The sequence below is a fragment of the Siphateles boraxobius genome, unplaced genomic scaffold, assembly GCF_051911475.1.
Source record: "Siphateles boraxobius isolate OS27281-9 unplaced genomic scaffold, OSU_SipBor_1 130, whole genome shotgun sequence".
NCBI classification, from domain to species: domain Eukaryota; kingdom Metazoa; phylum Chordata; class Actinopteri; order Cypriniformes; family Leuciscidae; genus Siphateles; species Siphateles boraxobius.
In genome coordinates this window covers 39,083,203-39,103,158 of record NW_027508734.1, presented here as the reverse complement: position 1 = coordinate 39,103,158, position 19,956 = coordinate 39,083,203, and the positions used below count along the sequence as shown (strand labels likewise).

At 40.9% G+C, this 19,956-nt stretch overlaps 1 protein-coding gene across 18 annotated transcripts in view; it reads left to right on the top strand.

The window, feature by feature from the left end:
* The window catches only part of brsk2b (BR serine/threonine kinase 2b), a 156,410-nt gene that overhangs the window by 79,585 nt on the left and 56,869 nt on the right, over positions 1-19,956 (top strand). For all 18 annotated transcript variants that reach the window (XR_013203691.1, XM_077229396.1, XM_077229404.1 and 15 more), the window contains exon 2: positions 1,641-1,735. Coding sequence is in view for 17 of the 18 variants with exons in the window: in XM_077229396.1 (XP_077085511.1) it covers positions 1,641-1,735 (95 nt within the window). In the remaining variant the exon portion in view is untranslated. The remainder of the gene's footprint in view (positions 1-1,640; positions 1,736-19,956) is intronic.

The following is a 19,956-nucleotide window of genomic DNA, read 5'->3' as shown; positions in this document are numbered from 1 at the left end:
ACTCTGCTTGTTTACTTGCTTCAGAGACTCGAACGCTGTTGAATCATTCATGTTAATGTGTTTTTTCACTGAACACTGACTGAATTGTGCAAGCCTAACTTTAGCCTATCTTTGATTAGTTGTGCTCATGTAAGTTTCCATGGTTTCCTTTGCACCAATTTATGAGAGAGGTTTGCCGTATGTTTTAATGATTAGAAAGTTGATTTTTTTAATTTGAAGTGCCTTTTGACATTAGAGCTTCATAATGTTCAGAGTAGATGATTTTGACCTCCCTAATTAATTACAAGCCAGGAGAGTGGAGACTTCAATTCTAGTCTCTCATTCACTGATCATGCTAGTCCAAGTTTTTTGGGATTCATCTATTAATTAAAAAAAAAATACAAATGAAATTCACATATCATTCTGATGCTGAGCATATTTTATTTTTTAAATGTTATTATTCAGTTTAGGTTTTAAAATTTCATGTGACTTGACTCTTGACTTAACTGAAACATTTTAAATATTCAGATGTCTACAAATAATTTCTATAAACAAACTCGACCCTTAAACTAGATATTTCATCCCTTTTAGAAGATTTGTCCTTTTCTTTGTAGTGTATCGTCTAATATGTCATTGATCCTCAGACTGGTTGGTGATGTTCTAGTTTATGGACTAGCATGTTTACCAGCAGAATTTTGCAGGTGGTGTTGAAGCTGGTTGAATAAGGAATTCTAGCTGGTTTAGATAGTTGAGAAGCCTGGTGGGGACACTAGCACAGAAGCATCCCATGCTGGCCACACAATATGCCATGCTAGTCTTTAAATCAGGTTTGACATTGGCCATCAGAGTTCTTGAGTTTCTTTCTCACTGTGTATGCAAAAACAACATCTTTTTGTATTCGGCTACAGGCTTTTGTCTTCCTCTGAAGTTCTGCCGGTGACTCACAATTGCATTAGCCGCCGTGTGGCATTTTACACATGTCTGTGTGTGTTCATCTCAGCGCAAGGCAATTACGGCAAGATGAAATATTCATCGGGTCCCCGGACGCTCTCCGCTGCGCCCTCGAGTCCGGTGTGAGGGTGTAGATTGCATCTGCGGAGTGTCCTCTCCTGTGATATAACATCAATGGCATGTTGTGAAAGTGGCGCAAGATGCCATTCGGGTTTTAACGACATACATATAAAAGAGATCCAGAGACCTGTCAGGTCTTTATATCCCCTCTGCCCACTGTGTAAACCTTCAGGGAAATCAACAGTTTGATATGCAGAGCCATGCTGAAAAATGTATGGGGGTAATAAAGGCATGCACAGACATGGCATTTAGCCAAATATGGTTTCTGCCCATGTCAGCCTTTGAGCGTAGTGACAGTCTTTTATCGTTGATATGACAAAAAGCCATTGAGGGGGATTCGACTCTGATCTGGCCTTGTTTGTGTTTATGTATGTTCTCTGACATTTACTTTGCGACATGAAAAGTGCCCCTGGTTGTCACATTATGGATACCAGGGGGCTTTAGAGGGAGAATTCTCATTTTGCCGAAATGAAACTCACGCTGGGACCAGCCTTTTATCATCTAAGTGCTTTTTAGGTTGATGTACTTTTTGTGTGTTGACAGCATTTCTTTTCTCTTTTCTCTCTTCTCTCTTTTTACTCTCGCTCCAGGCCTCGTGAAGCTGGGAATCCACTGTGTCACATGTCAGAAAGTTGCCATAAAAATTGTTAATCGGGAGAAACTCAGCGAATCTGTGTTGATGAAGGTAAGATTGTTCTGTTTTTTTCATATACTTCATGCGATGACTTAAGTAAACCAGCCTGTCTCTCTGTGCTGAATTATAATGGAATTGAAGGTTGTCAATTAAACATGGCTGCTTGTACCAAATATGTCACTTACATTACAATTACATTGTGGTGGGTGAGTTTGAGCATTTACATTTATTTAGACTTAAGGTGATGATACACAGGGCAACTTTTTGAGCAATGTTGATGGGCAATGTTGCTGTCAACGGGCAACCAGATGAGACTCAGGGCCCACAACCGATCAAAATTATCCAGATAGAAATGTATTGCCCATTTTCAATGGGAAAGTGCCCAAGCAACAATCGCTCGGCAAGATTGCCCAGCAACATTGCTCAAAAAGTTGCCCTGTGTATCATCACCTTTAGAAAGCTTATTCTGTCACAATGCTATAAAAAAAGAAAATTCTCTTGCTGAAAGGGAAATTTAGCACAATGTCTGTCCTAATTATGCCAAGGTTCTTGCTACAGCAACAACACATGAAAGTGTCTTTTGAGTACAAACACGCAGGCGTCACTGTGCTGCTGAACTGCCGTCAGTGGATTGTTTGAGTATAGGAAAGGATTACCCTCAATTACTTTACAAATCTTCAATAGTTTGTAAGGAGTGGCAATGAGATACATAGGCCTACAGTACTATCAGACTGGACATTGATTAGCAGGAGTTCAGTTAAGGTTATCTCTAATCGTTCATTATCCGATTTGAATCGTGCACAGTGAGGTCTTCATCTGTGATGCTCTAGTTCTTATGAAAGTGACACGTTATACATAGCTCACCATATGTAAAGTTCCCTCTCTGTTCCTTTATTTTATACCCGTAAATTAGGTTTCAGTGGATAAGTTCAGGCTGTTTCTCATACATATCATAGACAATACAATAGACAACACTATAAAAACAACACTAACCACTAAAAAATTTTAATAAACCCATTACTTCATCTTATTACTATTCATATGATTAATCACTCCAGGGACAAAGCTGTTCTTATACCATTTTGTTCAAAAAGAATGAATTTCCACCAATAGCATTATGAGAAAAGAGATAGGAAATGCCCCAGACGTGGCTGCAAAATGTGGGTTGTTTACACAGATCGCACATTTCATGGGGCAATTTGCGACAAGGAAAATATATAAATGGACAACGTCATGCTAATTAATCTTGTGTTGGACATATCTCAGGACTGTTGAAAAATGAACTGAATTAATGAATGTCTTTCTTAAGTCTAATTGTCTTCAACAGAGTGTTTTGTGGGGTTTTTTTTGGCTGGACAAATATGGTGGTCACATGTGTTTTTATTATAACGTTATCTGAAAATCAGCAGTTTTTCTTTGCTTTACAGAGTGAATAATTGTCAAACTGCTACTGTGGTACAAAAATGACAAGATGTACCTAAGATACTGCTGATTTTTCTTCTTTTAAACCATTTTTCTTTATAAATTCATGGAGCTTTAACATAAAAATACTGCAGATCACCTCAACTTTTGACCCAATCAATGTGATTTCCTCTCAGTGTCCATCCAGCATCATATGGATTTCATTAAATGGTTAATGCCTTATTAACTCCTGGTGTATTGAGTGGCAGCAGTAATTTAGACGAGCTGATTGGTTCCTCATTGTAATTGGATGTGAGATAGAGCTTTACAGTCATCCGGTCCACATGCAGTCCCCAGATCCCCCTGCTCACACATAGGTGTTTGGACTGCGAGGGAAATTGCTTCACTGCAGGAAATAGACCTAGGCCTTATGGGAGTCTGTTTGTGGAGGCATGCTTTTGTGCTTCTCATTGTCATACTTTACTTTCCTCACCAAGCTGTATAATTTCAGAAACAAACAGATGCTGTCTGATCCTAACGTAAATTCAGAGTAAATCCGCCTCCATGACTGATAGTTAGTCGCGTCTTCTGAAGGTCAAGTAACCCATTGCATTGTATCTCCTGCTTATTTTAGCTTCTCTCAGGGGTTGTTGTCATGGCAACCTAACATGATTGGCTTGAGGAGGGAGGTGGGGGAGAAAATGATGTGCTTGTTGCAAAAACAACTTCAGATGTTGCACGCCTCCTTCAATGTATCTGAGATTTTTTGAATCGGCGGGGATCGACAGTGGAGGCAAAAGAGCGAAACAACAACCTGCGGTTCTTGTGCACTTCCCAAAGTCATCACTAATTTTCTCTATGGTGTAATTTCCCATGATTCCACCTTGATTCATTGGCTTTAACTAGACTTCATTTCAGTTTAACTCATTGGATAGTTTCCCAGTCATTGGCTGCGATGTTCCCCCTGGAGTTCATCTTTGCCACAGTCATGAAGGAATAAATGAACAATAATGACTTCGTTAGCATAATTTTAGACAGTCGGCAGGAGGTCACCTGTCATTCTGTTGTTTTTCTTCTTCTATTTCCTCAGCCTCCAGTGAACCCCTCGTTGTCTTGCATTTGCATAGCGTGGAGCCGGTGTGCAGCTGTCAGTGTGTGGAAGAGCATGTGTGTCTGTATGTTGAAAGCAGGGGTTCGGTACTTCCTGTCAGTGTGTGCTTGCTGGGAAATACTAAAAGTAAGAGTGTGCATGTGTGTAAGCAGAGCCCAGGGTGAGCGCGTCAGGTTTTATTTGTGTGTGCAGTATCCAGAGTGTCTGTTAGTCTATGTGTGTGTGTTCATGTCTACTCCCAGGGAGAGGCGGCGTTGTGAGTTAGGTCGTGGCACGCACAGAACAGAAGCCTGGCATTTGAGAACATGCTCCTCGCAGAGAACTCCACGGCCCCTGCCTGGCTCCTCCTGAACTAATGAAGTCGTCTCTGACATTTTCAGACATGAACAGAAAAGCTCTTTGACTTACTTTGCGGTCACACTAATGAGGGTTATGTCAGGAGGTGACCTCGGCCTACTTTACCTCAGAGAATGTGCCGCAGATGCCTCACAGCAACATTTTCTTCAAGGGGAAGATGTTGGCATGTGTGCGCATTCATTATACCGTATAGGTGATGTTTTTAAATAAATGAATTTGATGAAAAACAGAGCACTTTAAACACTGGAAAAGCATATTCCATTGTGTTTCCACTCCAGTATGGTGCCATTTTGTGGAAAAGCTGTTTTTAAAATGCTAAATAGTGTGCTTATCTTTCAGTTTCCCTTGAGGCAGGCCACTCAAAACTATTTATGACAAACCATGCATTAAACATCAGTCCCTCCTAATGAATGACTGCCTCTTGACACTGCAGGGTGGATCCCAGTAAACATTTCAGAAAGGTATCACTCTTTGGTTTAATCAAGTCTTGTGTGGTTAATGGTAAATGGCCCTAGGGATGGTGGGAGTGAAAGTTTCACTCAGCGTGCGGTGACGAATCCAGACAGGTCCCGAGGGGAAAGCTAACATTTCTGAAACCAAGCCCAGTGTTGCCCAGGAGACTGGCTGCAGAGGAGAAGGAGGGACATGTTGCACCCCTGCAGAGAAGAGATTACTCAAGCTGTGGATGAGTGCCAGTGTACACACTATTTATGTGTTCTCAGTGACAGTGGAAAATAACTTTAACTATATATTTAACTTAACTTTATTTTAAAGGAGTAAGAACTGTAAAGTCTAGCAGCACCAAACATTTTCAGTATTTTAAAAAAAATAAGAAAAAAAGGATACTTTAGATCAGGCATGTCCAATCCTGCTCCTGAAGGGCCACTATCCTGCAGAATATAGCTCCAACTTGCCTCAACAAGCCTGCATGGAAGAATCTAGTAAGCTTAGTAAGACCTTGATTGGTTGGATTGGACAGTGGATTGACTTGATTGGACAGTGGTTTGGACACCCCTTCTTTAGATCGTCTTTGTCAACTTTGGAACAATCTTCTACAAAATCTATGAAAATTCATCCATTGAGATATTCAAAACTCAACTTATATCTCACTTTTTTCTGTTTCTCGTTCCTATTCTGCCCTGATTCTCACTTCATATCTCTCTTGGTGTTTGTTGTTTCCTTTTTAAAGCGATTTTGAAGTCCTGAAATGTTATATAATGATAAATTATTGTTATTAATATTATTATTTCTATTATGACATATTATAATTGTATTACATTTTCTGCAGACGAGGCTACACATTACTGATTTGGTTTGTATTTGTCAATACATTCTTACTGATGCCGTATGTCTGTCATTACTTTTGCAATTTTGACAAACCCTCATCTATGTATGCCAGTTAGAAAACATTGGTGTCAAATCAGTAGAATTACAGAAAACCAAACATTTACATTTGCAAGGCATAAACGATGTACAAGATTAACAAATGTAAAATGTTAAGTGTCAGTGAAGCACTGGCTTGAATAGACAAGAGACTGTTTTGTCAAATGTCCCTCACTAGTCCCCAGGCCAGCCGGATGTCTTTATATTGGAGACTTTATTTCGAACCTCTCCTGATCTGGAGCGCTGTGTTTGAGCTCTTGCTGACCTGAAGTACTTTAGTGTTTGTGTGTTGCTGACGCTTTGCTGAGTGAGATATGGAGTCAGCTCTTCACACCGATGCTCCAGAAGAGCTGATGAACTGTGACGCTCTACGCAGAGACACAGCTCCACATCATGGGTATGACTTATCCTGTTCTGCCCCCCGCGGTGTTTGCTCCATCCATGATCTCTCAGTCAAATGAACCACTGCCTCTCTAATGGTGCTGCACTGAAGTGATTTAAGATGGTGTTTGTTTAATCCGCATTCACTGGCACTTTAGTCTAGGAAAAGAGAGATAGATGAAGGACTTAATGATGTGATCACTGAGGCAGTAAGGCAATGACGAGGCACAGCGCAGAGATCTCAAAGCAGAATACAATTCATGTTTGCTTTAGCTCAGATTTTTTTTAATGTTATTGTTCAAAAAGTTTGGAGTCAGTAAAATTTTTTTTTTTTTAAGAAATTAATACTTTTATTCAGCAAGGACACCTTCAATTGATCAAAAGTGACAAAAAAGACATTTACTGTATAATGTTACCAAAACTTACATTTCGAATAAATGCTTTTCTTTTGAATTTTCTATTCAACCATCAAAGAATCTAAAAAACAATTATAAATGTTTCTACAATAATATTAAGAGGCACAACATTGATGATAAGAAATGTTTCTTGAGCACCAATCAGTTTATTGGAATGATTTCTGAAGGATCATGTGACACTGAAAATTCATCTTTACCATCTCAGGAATACATTTGATAATATATTTTAAAAAGGCAATTATTGTAAATTGTAATTAGGGCCCGAGCACCGATGGTGTGAAGACCCTATTGGAATTGCTCTGTCTATAATTTTACTGTATTTATTGTATTTTTGAAATAAAATAAATGCTGCTATCAATGAATGCAGCCTTGGTGAGCATCTTAGACTCCAAACTTTTGAACAATAGTGTATCAGTATTTGCTGTATTGCAGTATATTATGAGTTTTATGTTTTAAGATGGCATGTAGTTCAAAATAGTATACACATGCATTTTGTTTAAATGCATTATTTCCCTCCCACACGTTCTTTATACTAAATGTATGTTTACAGCCCTAATTATTTCAAAATTAAATATATTTTATATACAATGAAATGTATAAAAGAAGTATCTCCCTATATAATGCAGACAGCAGCCCAGCTTCTGTTCTTGTAATGATTGAGAAAATGCAGGAAGGGAATATAGCAAGGAGGGAATAAAAAAATGAAATTTGCAGTCCAGCACAGAGGCAGAAATAGAGGCAGATTGAATGGCTGATGAATGATGGCTGACCCTAATCTTGTTATCCTACCATTGATGACAGCTGTGTCATTTTCTCTTTATACGTTTCTCTCTTTTCTCCTCTAAATGATTATGGATCATTCATCTTCTCCTGCGCTCTGTGGGTAGATTGTTGTGTTTGCGAGGGGGATGTTTCTCTCACCGCGTGCACAGAGTGGGACACAAAACAAAATAAATGACTGTCACGCACTTCCCTCTGGCCCGGTGCATCTTCATCTAATTTGCATATATAACTCTTTGAAGATGCCAAGCTGATTTTATAAGGTTTGAGTTTATTGATGACCCAAACGAGCACTGTATTGTTAGTAGCCCCTATACTATGTTCAGTTACAAACAATACCTCTCTCCTGTGTCACTTTAATACATGCAGTGTGGAAAATAGGCTTGGGCGATATCCAAATTTTGATACCGTCAATCCTCCATATTTTACCTCGGTATACGGTATTACCGTGAATAATTATAAATTATAACGTAAGGCTCAGACAACGTCACCAAACTGTTGGCTTGTGCCTAAACCGTACATAAACTGAATACCTAACACTAATACTGAAACATTAACAAAATAACATGCACAACAATATTAACAACTTTTATTAACAACAAATTGCAGCTTATAAAAAAGTGAAATACAACAGTCAAACATAATTAAATTAACATAAACATCCAGAACAGTTTTCGCGCAGAGACACGCACACAAATCAATTGAATTAAATCACACCGCCCAAACAACTTTTAATAACAAAAAGTACCTGAATCAATTAAATAAATAAAAATAAACACCATGCGAATAGGAACGAATGGCAAGTGGCATCAAATCTAGTCAAGATTTTTCGCTAGAAAAACCAGCATGTTTACTTTGAAACAAGCTGATTTGAAACAACCTACATTGTTAAAAGCGCTATATATAAATGAAGATGACTTGACTTGACTACTTTGTCCGGATTTAACAGGGCACGTCGTGGACCGACAACTTTACCTGCGGTGCTGAAAACTCGCTCCGATGGTGTGCTTGTGGCACAGACGCAAAGGTACTTTCGTGCCACTCGCGACATCCGGGGAAAACGCCTGGCAGCATTTCTCCACCAGAAAATTCATTCATTCGTTTAACGAATTAATTGGCCTAAATATACAAATGAATGAATGAAAAGTCATAAATAAACGAATGAATGAATTAATGAATAGGCCTAAATAAACGAATGAATGAATGAATGAATGAATAGGCCTAAATAAACGAATGAATGAATGAACAGGCCTAAATAAATGAATGAATGCATAAATAAATAATTCCATTAATGTATATTATTCCACTTGTTCAAATTTGCATCCACATTTTTTAAAAAAATAAGTCCCTAATGCGCACAAAGCCTGCATTTATTTGATAAAAAATACAGGAAAAAATATTAAATGAATGGAAATAGGAGCATGCTTCACTCAATGATTAAACTTAAACTTTAAGAATGCTGGCCTGATGATTAGAATATATAAACAGGAAAGAGGCCGCACTATGCATAAATTGTTTTATTTGCACAAACGCGTTTCGGCACGTGCCTTCTTCAGTGTACAGGAAAATATATTACGATTTAAAAAATGGTTCTCTATTTTAATATAGCCTACTTTTAAATATAATTTATATATGTGATGCAAAGCATATATAAATGCCCCTTTTTTAAATTTGAGCCCCTGCACGTTTTATGCTTACCGTTATGAGACTATGTTCTGGGAGTCCCATCCACTTACTTCTTGTGGAGTTCATGCTTACGTTGCACTGAGTGAACTCGGGTCAATCCTCGCAGCAGTGAGTGGATGGTGGTTTCGGAATGGTGTTGTATGATGGTATTTCCATCTCTCGCGGTCACCTTTTTGTTGCACAATTTGCAAACGTCTCGGTTACGTATGTAACCCTAGTTCCCTGATAGGGAACGAGACGCTGCGTCAAACGCTGCGGGAACGCCCCTGCGTTGTGCGTCATGAAGCACGTATGGAATCAGCCCAATGGAGAGATGAAACGTCATAGGCGGGTGACGTCATCGACCAGGAAACTATAAAGCACCCCAAAAACACAAGCGCATTAGCTTCTGATAGGCTTGAAGGAAGCGCTAACGGGAGTGCCGGGAGTATGGCGGAGCGACGCAGCGTCTCGTTCCCTATCAGGGAACTAGGGTTACATACGTAACCGAGACGTTCCCTTTCAAGGGAACTTCGAGCTGCGTCAAACGCTGCGGGAACGCGAATACCCACGTCGCCATAGGACCAAATGACCGTCATGTGAGACTAGCGCACAGAGGACGAGAGCACCTGTGCCCCAGGGGTAGAGCTTAAGTCTAGGTCATAGAACTTAATAAAAGTATGCGGTGAAGACCATCCAGCCGCATCACAAACATCAATCAGGGAAACCCCCGACAAAAGAGCTTTAGAAGCAGCCATACTCCTGGTAGAGTGAGCTCGGACAACCAAAGGTGAAGGCTGGCCAGCCGACTCATAAGCAAGTGAGATAGCCTCAACCACCCACTTGCTCATTCTCTGTTTAGACGCCGGACACCCTTTCCTGGGTGGCCCGAAACATACAAAAAGTTGTTCTGATTTCCTCCACAGGGCAGCTCTGTGGACATAAGCGTCTAATGCCCTAACAGGGCAGAGTGAATTAAGTTTCTCCTGGTCCGATGACATAAATGGAGGAGGACAGAAAGCCTGCAGAACCGTAGGTCTAACAATATTAGTAGGAACCTTAGGAACGTAACCTGGTCTAGGATGCAGAAAAGCTTTAACCATGCCAGGTGCAAATTCCAGGCACGAGGGTGAAACCGACAGAGCCTGCAAATCTCCGATTCTTTTTAGTGAAGAGATAGCAAGCAAAAAGATAGTCTTAAAAGTGAGAAACTTCTCGGGAACTTCTTCGATAGGTTCAAAAGGAGCTAGGGAAAGACCTTCTAATACAATGGCCAGATCCCAAGTCGGCACCCTCGTACGAACTGCTGGCCTCAGCCTCAAAGTGCCACGGAGGAAACGAGTTATAAGCGGGTGTCTCCCAAGAGAAACTCCACTGAAAGGGACGTGGTAAGCAGCTAGTGCCGCCACATACACCTTTAGTGTGGAGGGGGATAACCCTGTGGAGAAGCGCTCCTGCAGGAATTCCAGCACTGCACCCACTGGGCAGTTAACTGGGTCCTGCAGGTGTTCTCCACACCAAGAAGTGAAAAGTTTCCACTTCAAGGCATAAAGCTTCCTCGTGGATGGAGCTCTGGAGTTAAGAATGGTCTCAACAACCTCGGTTGAGAGACCGGAGTCTATGAGCTGGGCCCCCTCAGAGGCCAAGCCCACAGTTTCCACAATTCTGGGCGGGGGTGAAGTATCGTGCCCCCCGCCTGGGAGAGTAGATCCCTCCTGACCGGGAGCTCCAAAGGAGAACCGTCCAGGAGAGAAATCAGGTCCGCAAACCATACTCGGGCCGGCCAGAACGGGGCTACTAGTAGTAGACTGACCCCGTCCCGGCGGACCCTCTCCAGAACTCCTGGTAACAGAGCAATCGGGGAAAGGCGTACAGACGTGACCTCGGCCACGGCTGCACCATAGCATCCAACCCCAGGGGGGCTGGAAGAGTGATGGAGAACCACCGATGACAATGAGTGGTCTCCTTGGAAGCGAACAGGTCCACCTCGGCGCGACCGAAACTCAACCAAAGGAGCTCCACCACCTCGGGGTGGAGTCTCCATTCCCCTGGCCTCGGCCCCTGCCTCGACAGGGAGTCTGCTACCACATTCAAATACCCAGGGAGATACATTGCTCTCAGAGATAGTAGCTTCCCTTGGGACCACAGGAGGATCTGACGGGCCAACTTGTAAAGCCGGCGAGACCGCAGGCCCCCCTGATGATTTATATAAGAGACCACCGACGTGTTGTCTGATTGAACTAACACATGATGGCCTCTCAGGTCTGTTAGGAAGTGTTTCAGAGCCTGAAACACAGCCAACATCTCTAGACAATTTATGTGCCACGAAAGATGATGATCCTGCCACAGACCTTGGGCTGGGCGACCACTCATGACCGCCCCCCACCCTGTGAGGGAAGCATCCGTCGTTAGCGTTATGCGACGACAAAGAGCCCCCAGCACAGGACCTTTGGATAGGAACCAAGTTTCTCTCCACATGACCAGAGCACGAAGGCAGCGCCGCGTGACTTTGAACGTGCGGAGCGGATTTCCCCTCGGGGAGAATCCCTTGGTCCTGAGCCACCACTGTAGCGGTCTCATGTACAACAGGCCGCAAGGTATAACGTTGGACGCTGCTGCCATCAGACCCAACAGTCTCTGAAACTGCTTGACAGTGAGTAGCTGGCCTAGCTTCACTTGTTTCACAGCTGAGAGAATCGAAGCGATGCGGGTCGGAGAGAGTCGCGCCCGCATCGATACCGAATCCCAAACGACACCCAGAAAAGTGGTCTTCTGGGAAGGAGATAATACACTTTTCTTTGCGTTCAGCCTCAACCCCAACTTTCTGATATGAGCGAGGACGACATCTCGATGCCGAACCGCCATCTGCTCGGTCTGAGCTAAAATCAACCAATCGTCGATGTAATTGAGAATACGAATGCCCTGAAGCCTCAGAGGCACTAGTGCTGCATCCATGCATTTCGTGAAAGTGCGGGGAGATAAAGCTAGGCCAAACGGAAGAACCCTGTACTGGTACGCCTCGCCCCCGAAGGCGAACCTCAGGAACTTCCTGTGTTGTGGAAGGATGGACACATGGAAGTATGCGTCCTTCAGATCTATCGTGACAAACCAGTCCTCGGACCTGATTTGAGACACGATCTGCTTGATAGTGAGCATCTTGAATTTTAGCTTCCCTACCGAGCGATTCAATATGCGCAGGTCTAAAATTGGACGCAACCCCCCATCCTTCTTTGGAACGATGAAATATCGGCTGTAATAACCTGACTCCAAACTGGGAGGAGGAACCCGTTCTATAGCCTCTTTTTGAAGGAGCGTTTTCACCTCTTGTTCCAATACCAGAGCCTGCTCGGGGCCCACCACTGTGTGCAGAACCCCTCTGAATTTTGGTGGACGACACCTGAACTGGATAGCATAACCCTTTTCTACTGTCTGCAGGACCCAATGAGATATTTTTGGAAGGCTTTTCCACTCTGCCAGAAATTCTACTAAGGGTACCAGCCTCTCGAGACTGGCCTCTGGTGTAACTTGAGCAGCAGACGCAGCGCCCTGTAACGGCGCACCGGCAGGGAACAACTGGTCTGACCGCTCTGAGACCCTCCTCAGAGGGAGCGAGCGTCCCTCGGGAAAGCGCTCGCTGGGATCGTCTGTGCCCCGGCATAAAGGCGGGGTTGGCAGAACGAGCCCCTGAGGGCACCGAGGAGGAATGGGCACCGTAAAAAGAAGTGAACACCTTTCCGCCTCGGTGGGGACCACCCTCAGCATCCTGAACGGCTTGGCGTCAGGACTTCTTCTTAGCCGAAGCCTTCTTAGCCAATATAACTGTCCTCAGATCAGTTCTACTGGGAGAAGGCTTCGGCTGAGAGTGTCGCGGCTGAGCCCACTGTCCAGCAGGGGGAGCACGAGACGCGACACTCTGCCTCTGCTGCGCTCTATGTGATGAGCTCGAAGACGGCCGGGGCTGCTCCCGCCCAGCAGCCCCAGGGACATGAACTTTAAGGGGAAGAAACTTTTTAAAAGCTGCAGTTTGTTTCTTTTCTTCTTGGAATTTATCGATAACTGAATTCACAGCATCACCAAACAACCCCATGGGAGAAAGAGGAGCATCTAAAAGAAAAGCTTTTTCTCTCTCTTTAATATTAGTCTGATTTAACCACAAATGTCTTTCTGCGGCCACCAGAGCTGCCATAGAACGACCCATTAATTTGGCCGATTCTCTGGTGGCACGCAGGGATAAATCAGCAGCCTGACGCAGTTCGCGAACTACGTCAGTACTGACCTCCTCACTCTCACTCATGTCCCTTAGCAGATCAGCCTGGTATGCCTGCAAGATTGACATAGTATGCAGACATGACGCAGCCTGACCTGCTGCCGAATATGCTTTACCCACCAAAGCCGAAGTGTTTCTTAAAGGCTTGGTGGGTAATGCCGGTGCCTTAAAAGATGATGCTGCTTCGGGGGAGAGATGGCTCGCAAGCGTCTCTTCCACACGAGGCAAAGCACCATAACCATGAGCCTTGGCTCCCATAATATTAGCGTATGTTGAAGTCTGGGGACTAAACACTCTATATGACACCGGTTTTCTCCATGATTTCGACACCTCGGTGTGGAGATCATGGAAAAACGGCAGGCACCGGCGTGGAGGCTGCACACGTGACGGCAAAAATCTCTCATCCAACTTTGATTTAGAAACAGACTCCTGTCTAGTCACTGGCCATTCAATATTAAGTTTTTCAACAGCTCTTGTTAACACCTCCATAAGCTCATCACTCTCAGGAGTGTGGGGTGGCGAATCCTCCACATCTCCCTCAACACTAACAACATCAAGTTCCTCAGAACTGGATAGCTGCAGCATTGGTGCCTCAGCCCGAGCGGAAGAAACCGCAGCGCGTGCTTCCGAACCCGGGACTGAGGCACTGGATCTCACAGGTGAAGGGAGAGATAAGGCAGAGCCCGTCTCAAACCCCGCTGTGAGATCCATCTGCGATCCCCACGATAAGCGCCGCCGCTCTGCCTCGGCAGAAGCGGGACCCGAACCGCGGGGAGCGCGCACCGAACCGCTCTCCTCAAAGAGCGATCGGCGGGAGCGGAGCGTCCTTAACGGCAAACGCTCGCAATGCTCACAGTCTGCTCCCTCGAGAGCAAACTGGGCATGCTGAACTCCCAAACAAACAACACAAAGATCATGTGTATCCCCGCTCGTTAAATAACGCGAGCAGGGAGGAACACACTTTCTAAACTGCTGTTCGTCCGCCATAATCTCTCAATATATATATATATAGGGATAAATTGTTTGTGTGGTGCAGGGTATGTAAGACAGACAATATCACACAGGGACAGATTCACATGTAGCGCGACTGAAAGCACAGAAGCTAATGCGCTTGTGTTTTTGGGGTGCTTTATAGTTTCCTGGTCGATGACGTCACCCGCCTATGACGTTTCATCTCTCCATTGGGCTGATTCCATACGTGCTTCATGACGCACAACGCAGGGGCGTTCCCGCAGCGTTTGACGCAGCTCGAAGTTCCCTTGAAAGGGAATTGCCTCGTCTGTATTTACCGCCTCTCCATTCTCGTTCGGTCCAACCCCGAAATACTGCCAAACTGCAGAAGTTGTGTTCTTTTTCGAGACCAGGTCACTCCGTGCGCGACTCGCCATCTCTCCGCCTCTCTCTCTCTTTCTCCTCCACGCTATCACGTGATGACTACCACGCACGCACACATTTTTAGGCATTAAATGAATTATATTTAATATTTAATCCTTGTCTCCTATATAAGTGCATTGTATTTTTTATGACGGTATTACGGTATTAAAACTGATACCGTTTCTATTTTTAGATCCCGCGGTATACAATATTACCATTTTACCGCCCAAGCCTAGTTGAAAATCTTACATATCTGTGTGTTCAGATTTTTTTTAACAAATGACCAAAATAACCACATTCATGCATTACAGTTTATGATATTGAGTACATTTGAGTGTATTTGTAGCTGTATTACTGTTCATGTTTAATTCAGCCTTCAAGATTAAAGGGTTCACCCAAACATATACATTGCCATCATTTACTCACCCTCATGTCATTTCAAACCTGTGTGACTTTCTTTATACTGTGGAACACAAAAGAATATATTTAGAATTGTCTCAATACCATAATTCTAAAAAAAATCGTATTTTTTGTGGCAGTAGAAGGAACAAAATCATACAGGTTTGAAATGACACGATGGTGAATTTGTCAGTAAGTCATCCTGGAAATGTTTTAAATCCATATGTTCTTTTTTTCCTGAAGAACTGTTTGACATAAATGTGTTGTAATACTCCTACACTAAAGTATACATTTCGATCTTTCCTCTATTCTATGTGCACTTCCTTCTCAAATGATTAAGCTGCAACTTTGACCTCAAGTCTAAGCACTTCATTGGAGGTCTTCTTGCTTGAGCTACCACATATACTGTATAGTTATTTTGTTCAATCCACAGCATGGTATGCGCAAGCTTGAGTGATGTTGCTCTGGCACAGTGTGAGAGTCATCATGTTGTTCAAAATAGTGTTTGAGAGCTGGTCATTTGCTACAGCAACAGATGGAGGTTTGATTTACACTTGGGTCTCTAATTTATTCGATTCACCTCTACATTGAATAGACTTATGTTTCAATGAAGATATGTGGGTTGACTCAATGTGAATCCTTTTTTGAAATTCAGTTTTTCATCAAACTCAAAATGAATCATTTGAATTTGTGATAAGACATGGGCTAATTAATATACAGTTTATCTTTTTCTGTAGGACATACTCTCAAAAGATTTATTTCTATACGTATATTTTTGTGATTTATATGCTGTCTATCTCAGGCTCTGGGTGCTTTCATCTATATTGAGCCTTTCAATCATACTGGAGTGAGGAATCGGTACATGTTGTTGATTACTTTTCATTGATCATTATTTATTTTTTAAAGCACACATAGCAGGAACGATCCACCTGTCCTGAAGAAACTTGTTCAATGTTAAAATTGTTATAGAGTAGTAGTGTGATATTGATATATATATATATATACATATATATATATATATATATATATATATATATATACACATATATATATATATATATATATACATATATATATATATATATATATATATACATATATATATATATATATATATATATATATATATATACATATATATATATATAAATATATATATATATATATATATATATATATATATATATATATATATATATATATATATATATATATACATATATATATTTATATTCACTCCTTCCTATTGAAAAGACAGCATTGGTTTTGTCCATCCTTACCTGTTAGTCAGCATGTCAGGGATCATGATATCCACATGATATCCAATCAGCAGTATTGGTAAGTGATCAGTTTTTTTTCCAAAATTACGCCTAACATGGTTTCATTTTATTGTTGACTTAATTTTATGATGGGATTTACCCATTAAAGAAGTTACTTACCAAATAAATAAATAAAATGCATGAAAATGCCATGCAGTATTGTCTGGGACCACTGTCAATGGTCAATTATAAAGTCTTAATTATATAAAAAAATATTTGACCTCATAATTCTTTCCAGTGTTCCAGAGAGCCATGTACTAATGTATAGTTGTAATACAGTAGATGTAATAATGTTATTTGTGAACATTTCTATTAGTTGTGTGGGTGGAGATTACTTAAGGATGATTTTCTTTGAGGTTTAGAACTGAACGTTCAGCTCTATATATTGTCATTTCTTTCACTTCTTTAAAATCTTAATTGCTGTAAAAATGTCAGAGCATAATAGAGCCTCTCTTATTAGCAGCCAGCTTTTAAGGTTGGATAGTTGGATATATACATATCACCAAGACTGCATTTATTTAAAATTTTTAAATAAGAATATAGCATAAACAGTAATATTGCAAAATATTATTACAATTTAACTGTTTTCTTGTAGTCTTTAGTGTCACATGATCTTTCAGAAATCATTCATGACATATTTCTTCTTTTTATCAGTGTTGAAAACAGTTGTGCTGCCTGATATTTTTATGGAAACTGTAATCAGGATTCTTTGATGAATAGAAAGCTAAAAAAAAAATCAATTTATTTGAAATCAAAATCTTTTAAATGATTATAAATATCTGTACTTTCACTTTTGATCAATCAAATGCATCCTTGCTGATTAAAAGTATTAATTTCTTTCTAAAAAAAAAATCTTACTGATTTTTGAATGGTAGTGTATATATATTGCTTATAAGAGTTAACTGCATATAAGGGACAGTTTAAGAATGCATAAATAAAAGTGCTTTGTTTATGTCAAATTTATGAAACATGTTTAATGTTTTATCTCACAATCATGTTTTTCCGCAATCCTATTCCCCTCCATCTGGTGCATCAGCTTTGACTGATCATTTGATCAAATAGAGAAGGCCCTGAGGAATCAGGAAGTAGAAGATAAAGGAACGCCGTTACCTTTTCATTTGGTCCCTGGAGTGACCTTTAACCCTCTTTCCTTACTTGCCAAAGTCATTATGGCTGAACTGAGACAGGAGCAGTAGAGAAAATGTCCATTATGTGAGATTTATAACTGTGGTCCATGTCCATTGCTGCCTACAATGACAGATAAATCAATTGACGTGGACACCTGTGTTCCATGATTATGATTGCACATTCGCCCTGAGAGGATGTGAAGGTGAAAGATGTCTTTGTGACGTTAACTAGCAGATCTGTCTACTTAAAAAATGGTTTCACACCTGTCTTCATAAAAAAATGGTTTTAGTTTTATAGCCTAATAACAGATTGCTGACCTTTATTGAAAGGTTACCATTAGCGCTCTGTTTTAAGGAAAGTTTAAGGGGTACTTCGGACTTAGGAATGATCTGAAAAGTGATTATAGACCATATCAGCCTGGCTTATGAATACTTATTAAATGCCATAATATAATACTAATTAATTTCCTGAAAGGCAAATTTGGTCTTACCGATTATGCGTTTGTCAGCTTGTCTCGGTGCTGTTAACTGAAACCATTAAAAATATTTGTTGTTAATTAAAATAAAGCTGAAATCAAATAAAATAAAACTATTAGATGAAAATAATTTTAACTTTGAAAATTTAAATCAAAATTGGAAATTAAACAAAAAATAAAAACTATAAAATAAGTTGAAGTACTAAAATTACTAAAATTAAGACTGAACTAAAAATAAATAAAGCTAAAAATAAATATTCCTAACATAAATGACAGTAGCACATTACAGAATTACTCAAATATAAAAATAAAAGTTAATTAAAAATATTATTGAATATTATAAGAATATATATATATATATATATATATATATATATATATATATATATATATATATATATATATATATATAATACTAAAATAACACTGGCCTGTTTGACTTTCCGTCGATGCAGCTGGGGGGCAGAATCTTGCGCTTGGCCTTAAAACTGTCATTTTATGCAGCCACCTACATTTTTTTCTTCACACTGCAGCCAAGCAAAACAAAGCTCTTAAAATGTAATGATTCTTGCCCGAAAAGTGGGGCGTGATGCAATCCCCCCCAGTTATAATGGCTGCTATTCCCCTGGTGTGTAGTATAGAGTAAGTTTCCAACATATTGTACCACAGGTAAGCAATGATTTAAGGGATATTTAAGCACATATATCAGCACTGGAGATTCTCTGAGCCAGAATGAGTCAGTGGGCAGTTTTTCCTTTATACAATAAATCTGTACTTCACCACACAGTGCAAAACTGTGACTAGTACTGCGCCATTGAACTATTGATTTAAATACAGCATGTGTGGTAGTGATTGGTGAGCGAGATCAAGCTGCCTCTCCGGGATGAGTGAGTGATGCAAAAGATAGGTCATAATTACTTTTCTCTATGAGCACAGGAGTCTTTAGCGTGTGTGTCCCCGCTCACGGCAGGATGAAAATAATGGCTTCTGTCATAAATCTATATCCAGAAAACTGTACTCACGTTTAACATTGCCATATCTGCAAGAATACACACTTTTTCTTGTTTCACTCTTCAGTGCGCAATTGAAGGTTTTCCACCCCCCTATATATAATCTCATACATCAATATCCAAAGGAACAAAAAGTGAGGACTAAACAGATTTACCATATCACTCTTTGTCTTGGGAAATGGCTGCATTCTTCCTAACATGTTCTTCTGTAGAAAGAAACTAAAGCTGGATGGTTAAAAGCAGCACAATGAGATGCCGACAGTGTAATTTCGAGTTTGCGAAGAAGAGCCTCTGTGGACAGAAGTTTTTGATCAATTAAAACACATTCCTTTCGTATTTAAATCAATGTTTTTCACATGTATTCCTCACTGAGCCCAGGGCAACTAATTTCTGGAAGGTCAAAAGGCATCAAAGCAGTTGTTTATTGAGGCTAGACGCTCTTAAAGCACCCAATATTCCTATGCAAATGTGCGTGCATAAATTTGAATTCATGACAAGCCGTGTTTCTTGTTTTGACATTGGCCTATAAGATATAATTTGCAAAGTTTACTTAAGGGAAACAACAAAATTACAACAAGCAGAAAGTGCATGGAGGTGATGTTTGCTGTTTAGTTCAGCTAAAGCCACGGCTTATGAAATTCCCCTTGCAGACGTATGCACACAAACTCTTTCAGGAAGTCATCTTCGGTGGACCCAGCGAACGGTTCCTTCCCATAAAGATCCTCCAGCCCATCATCCCAAAGTCTGTCTCACTGCACTCTATTTCCAAATCCAATTTCTCGATAGCAGACATGCTAATCACACGC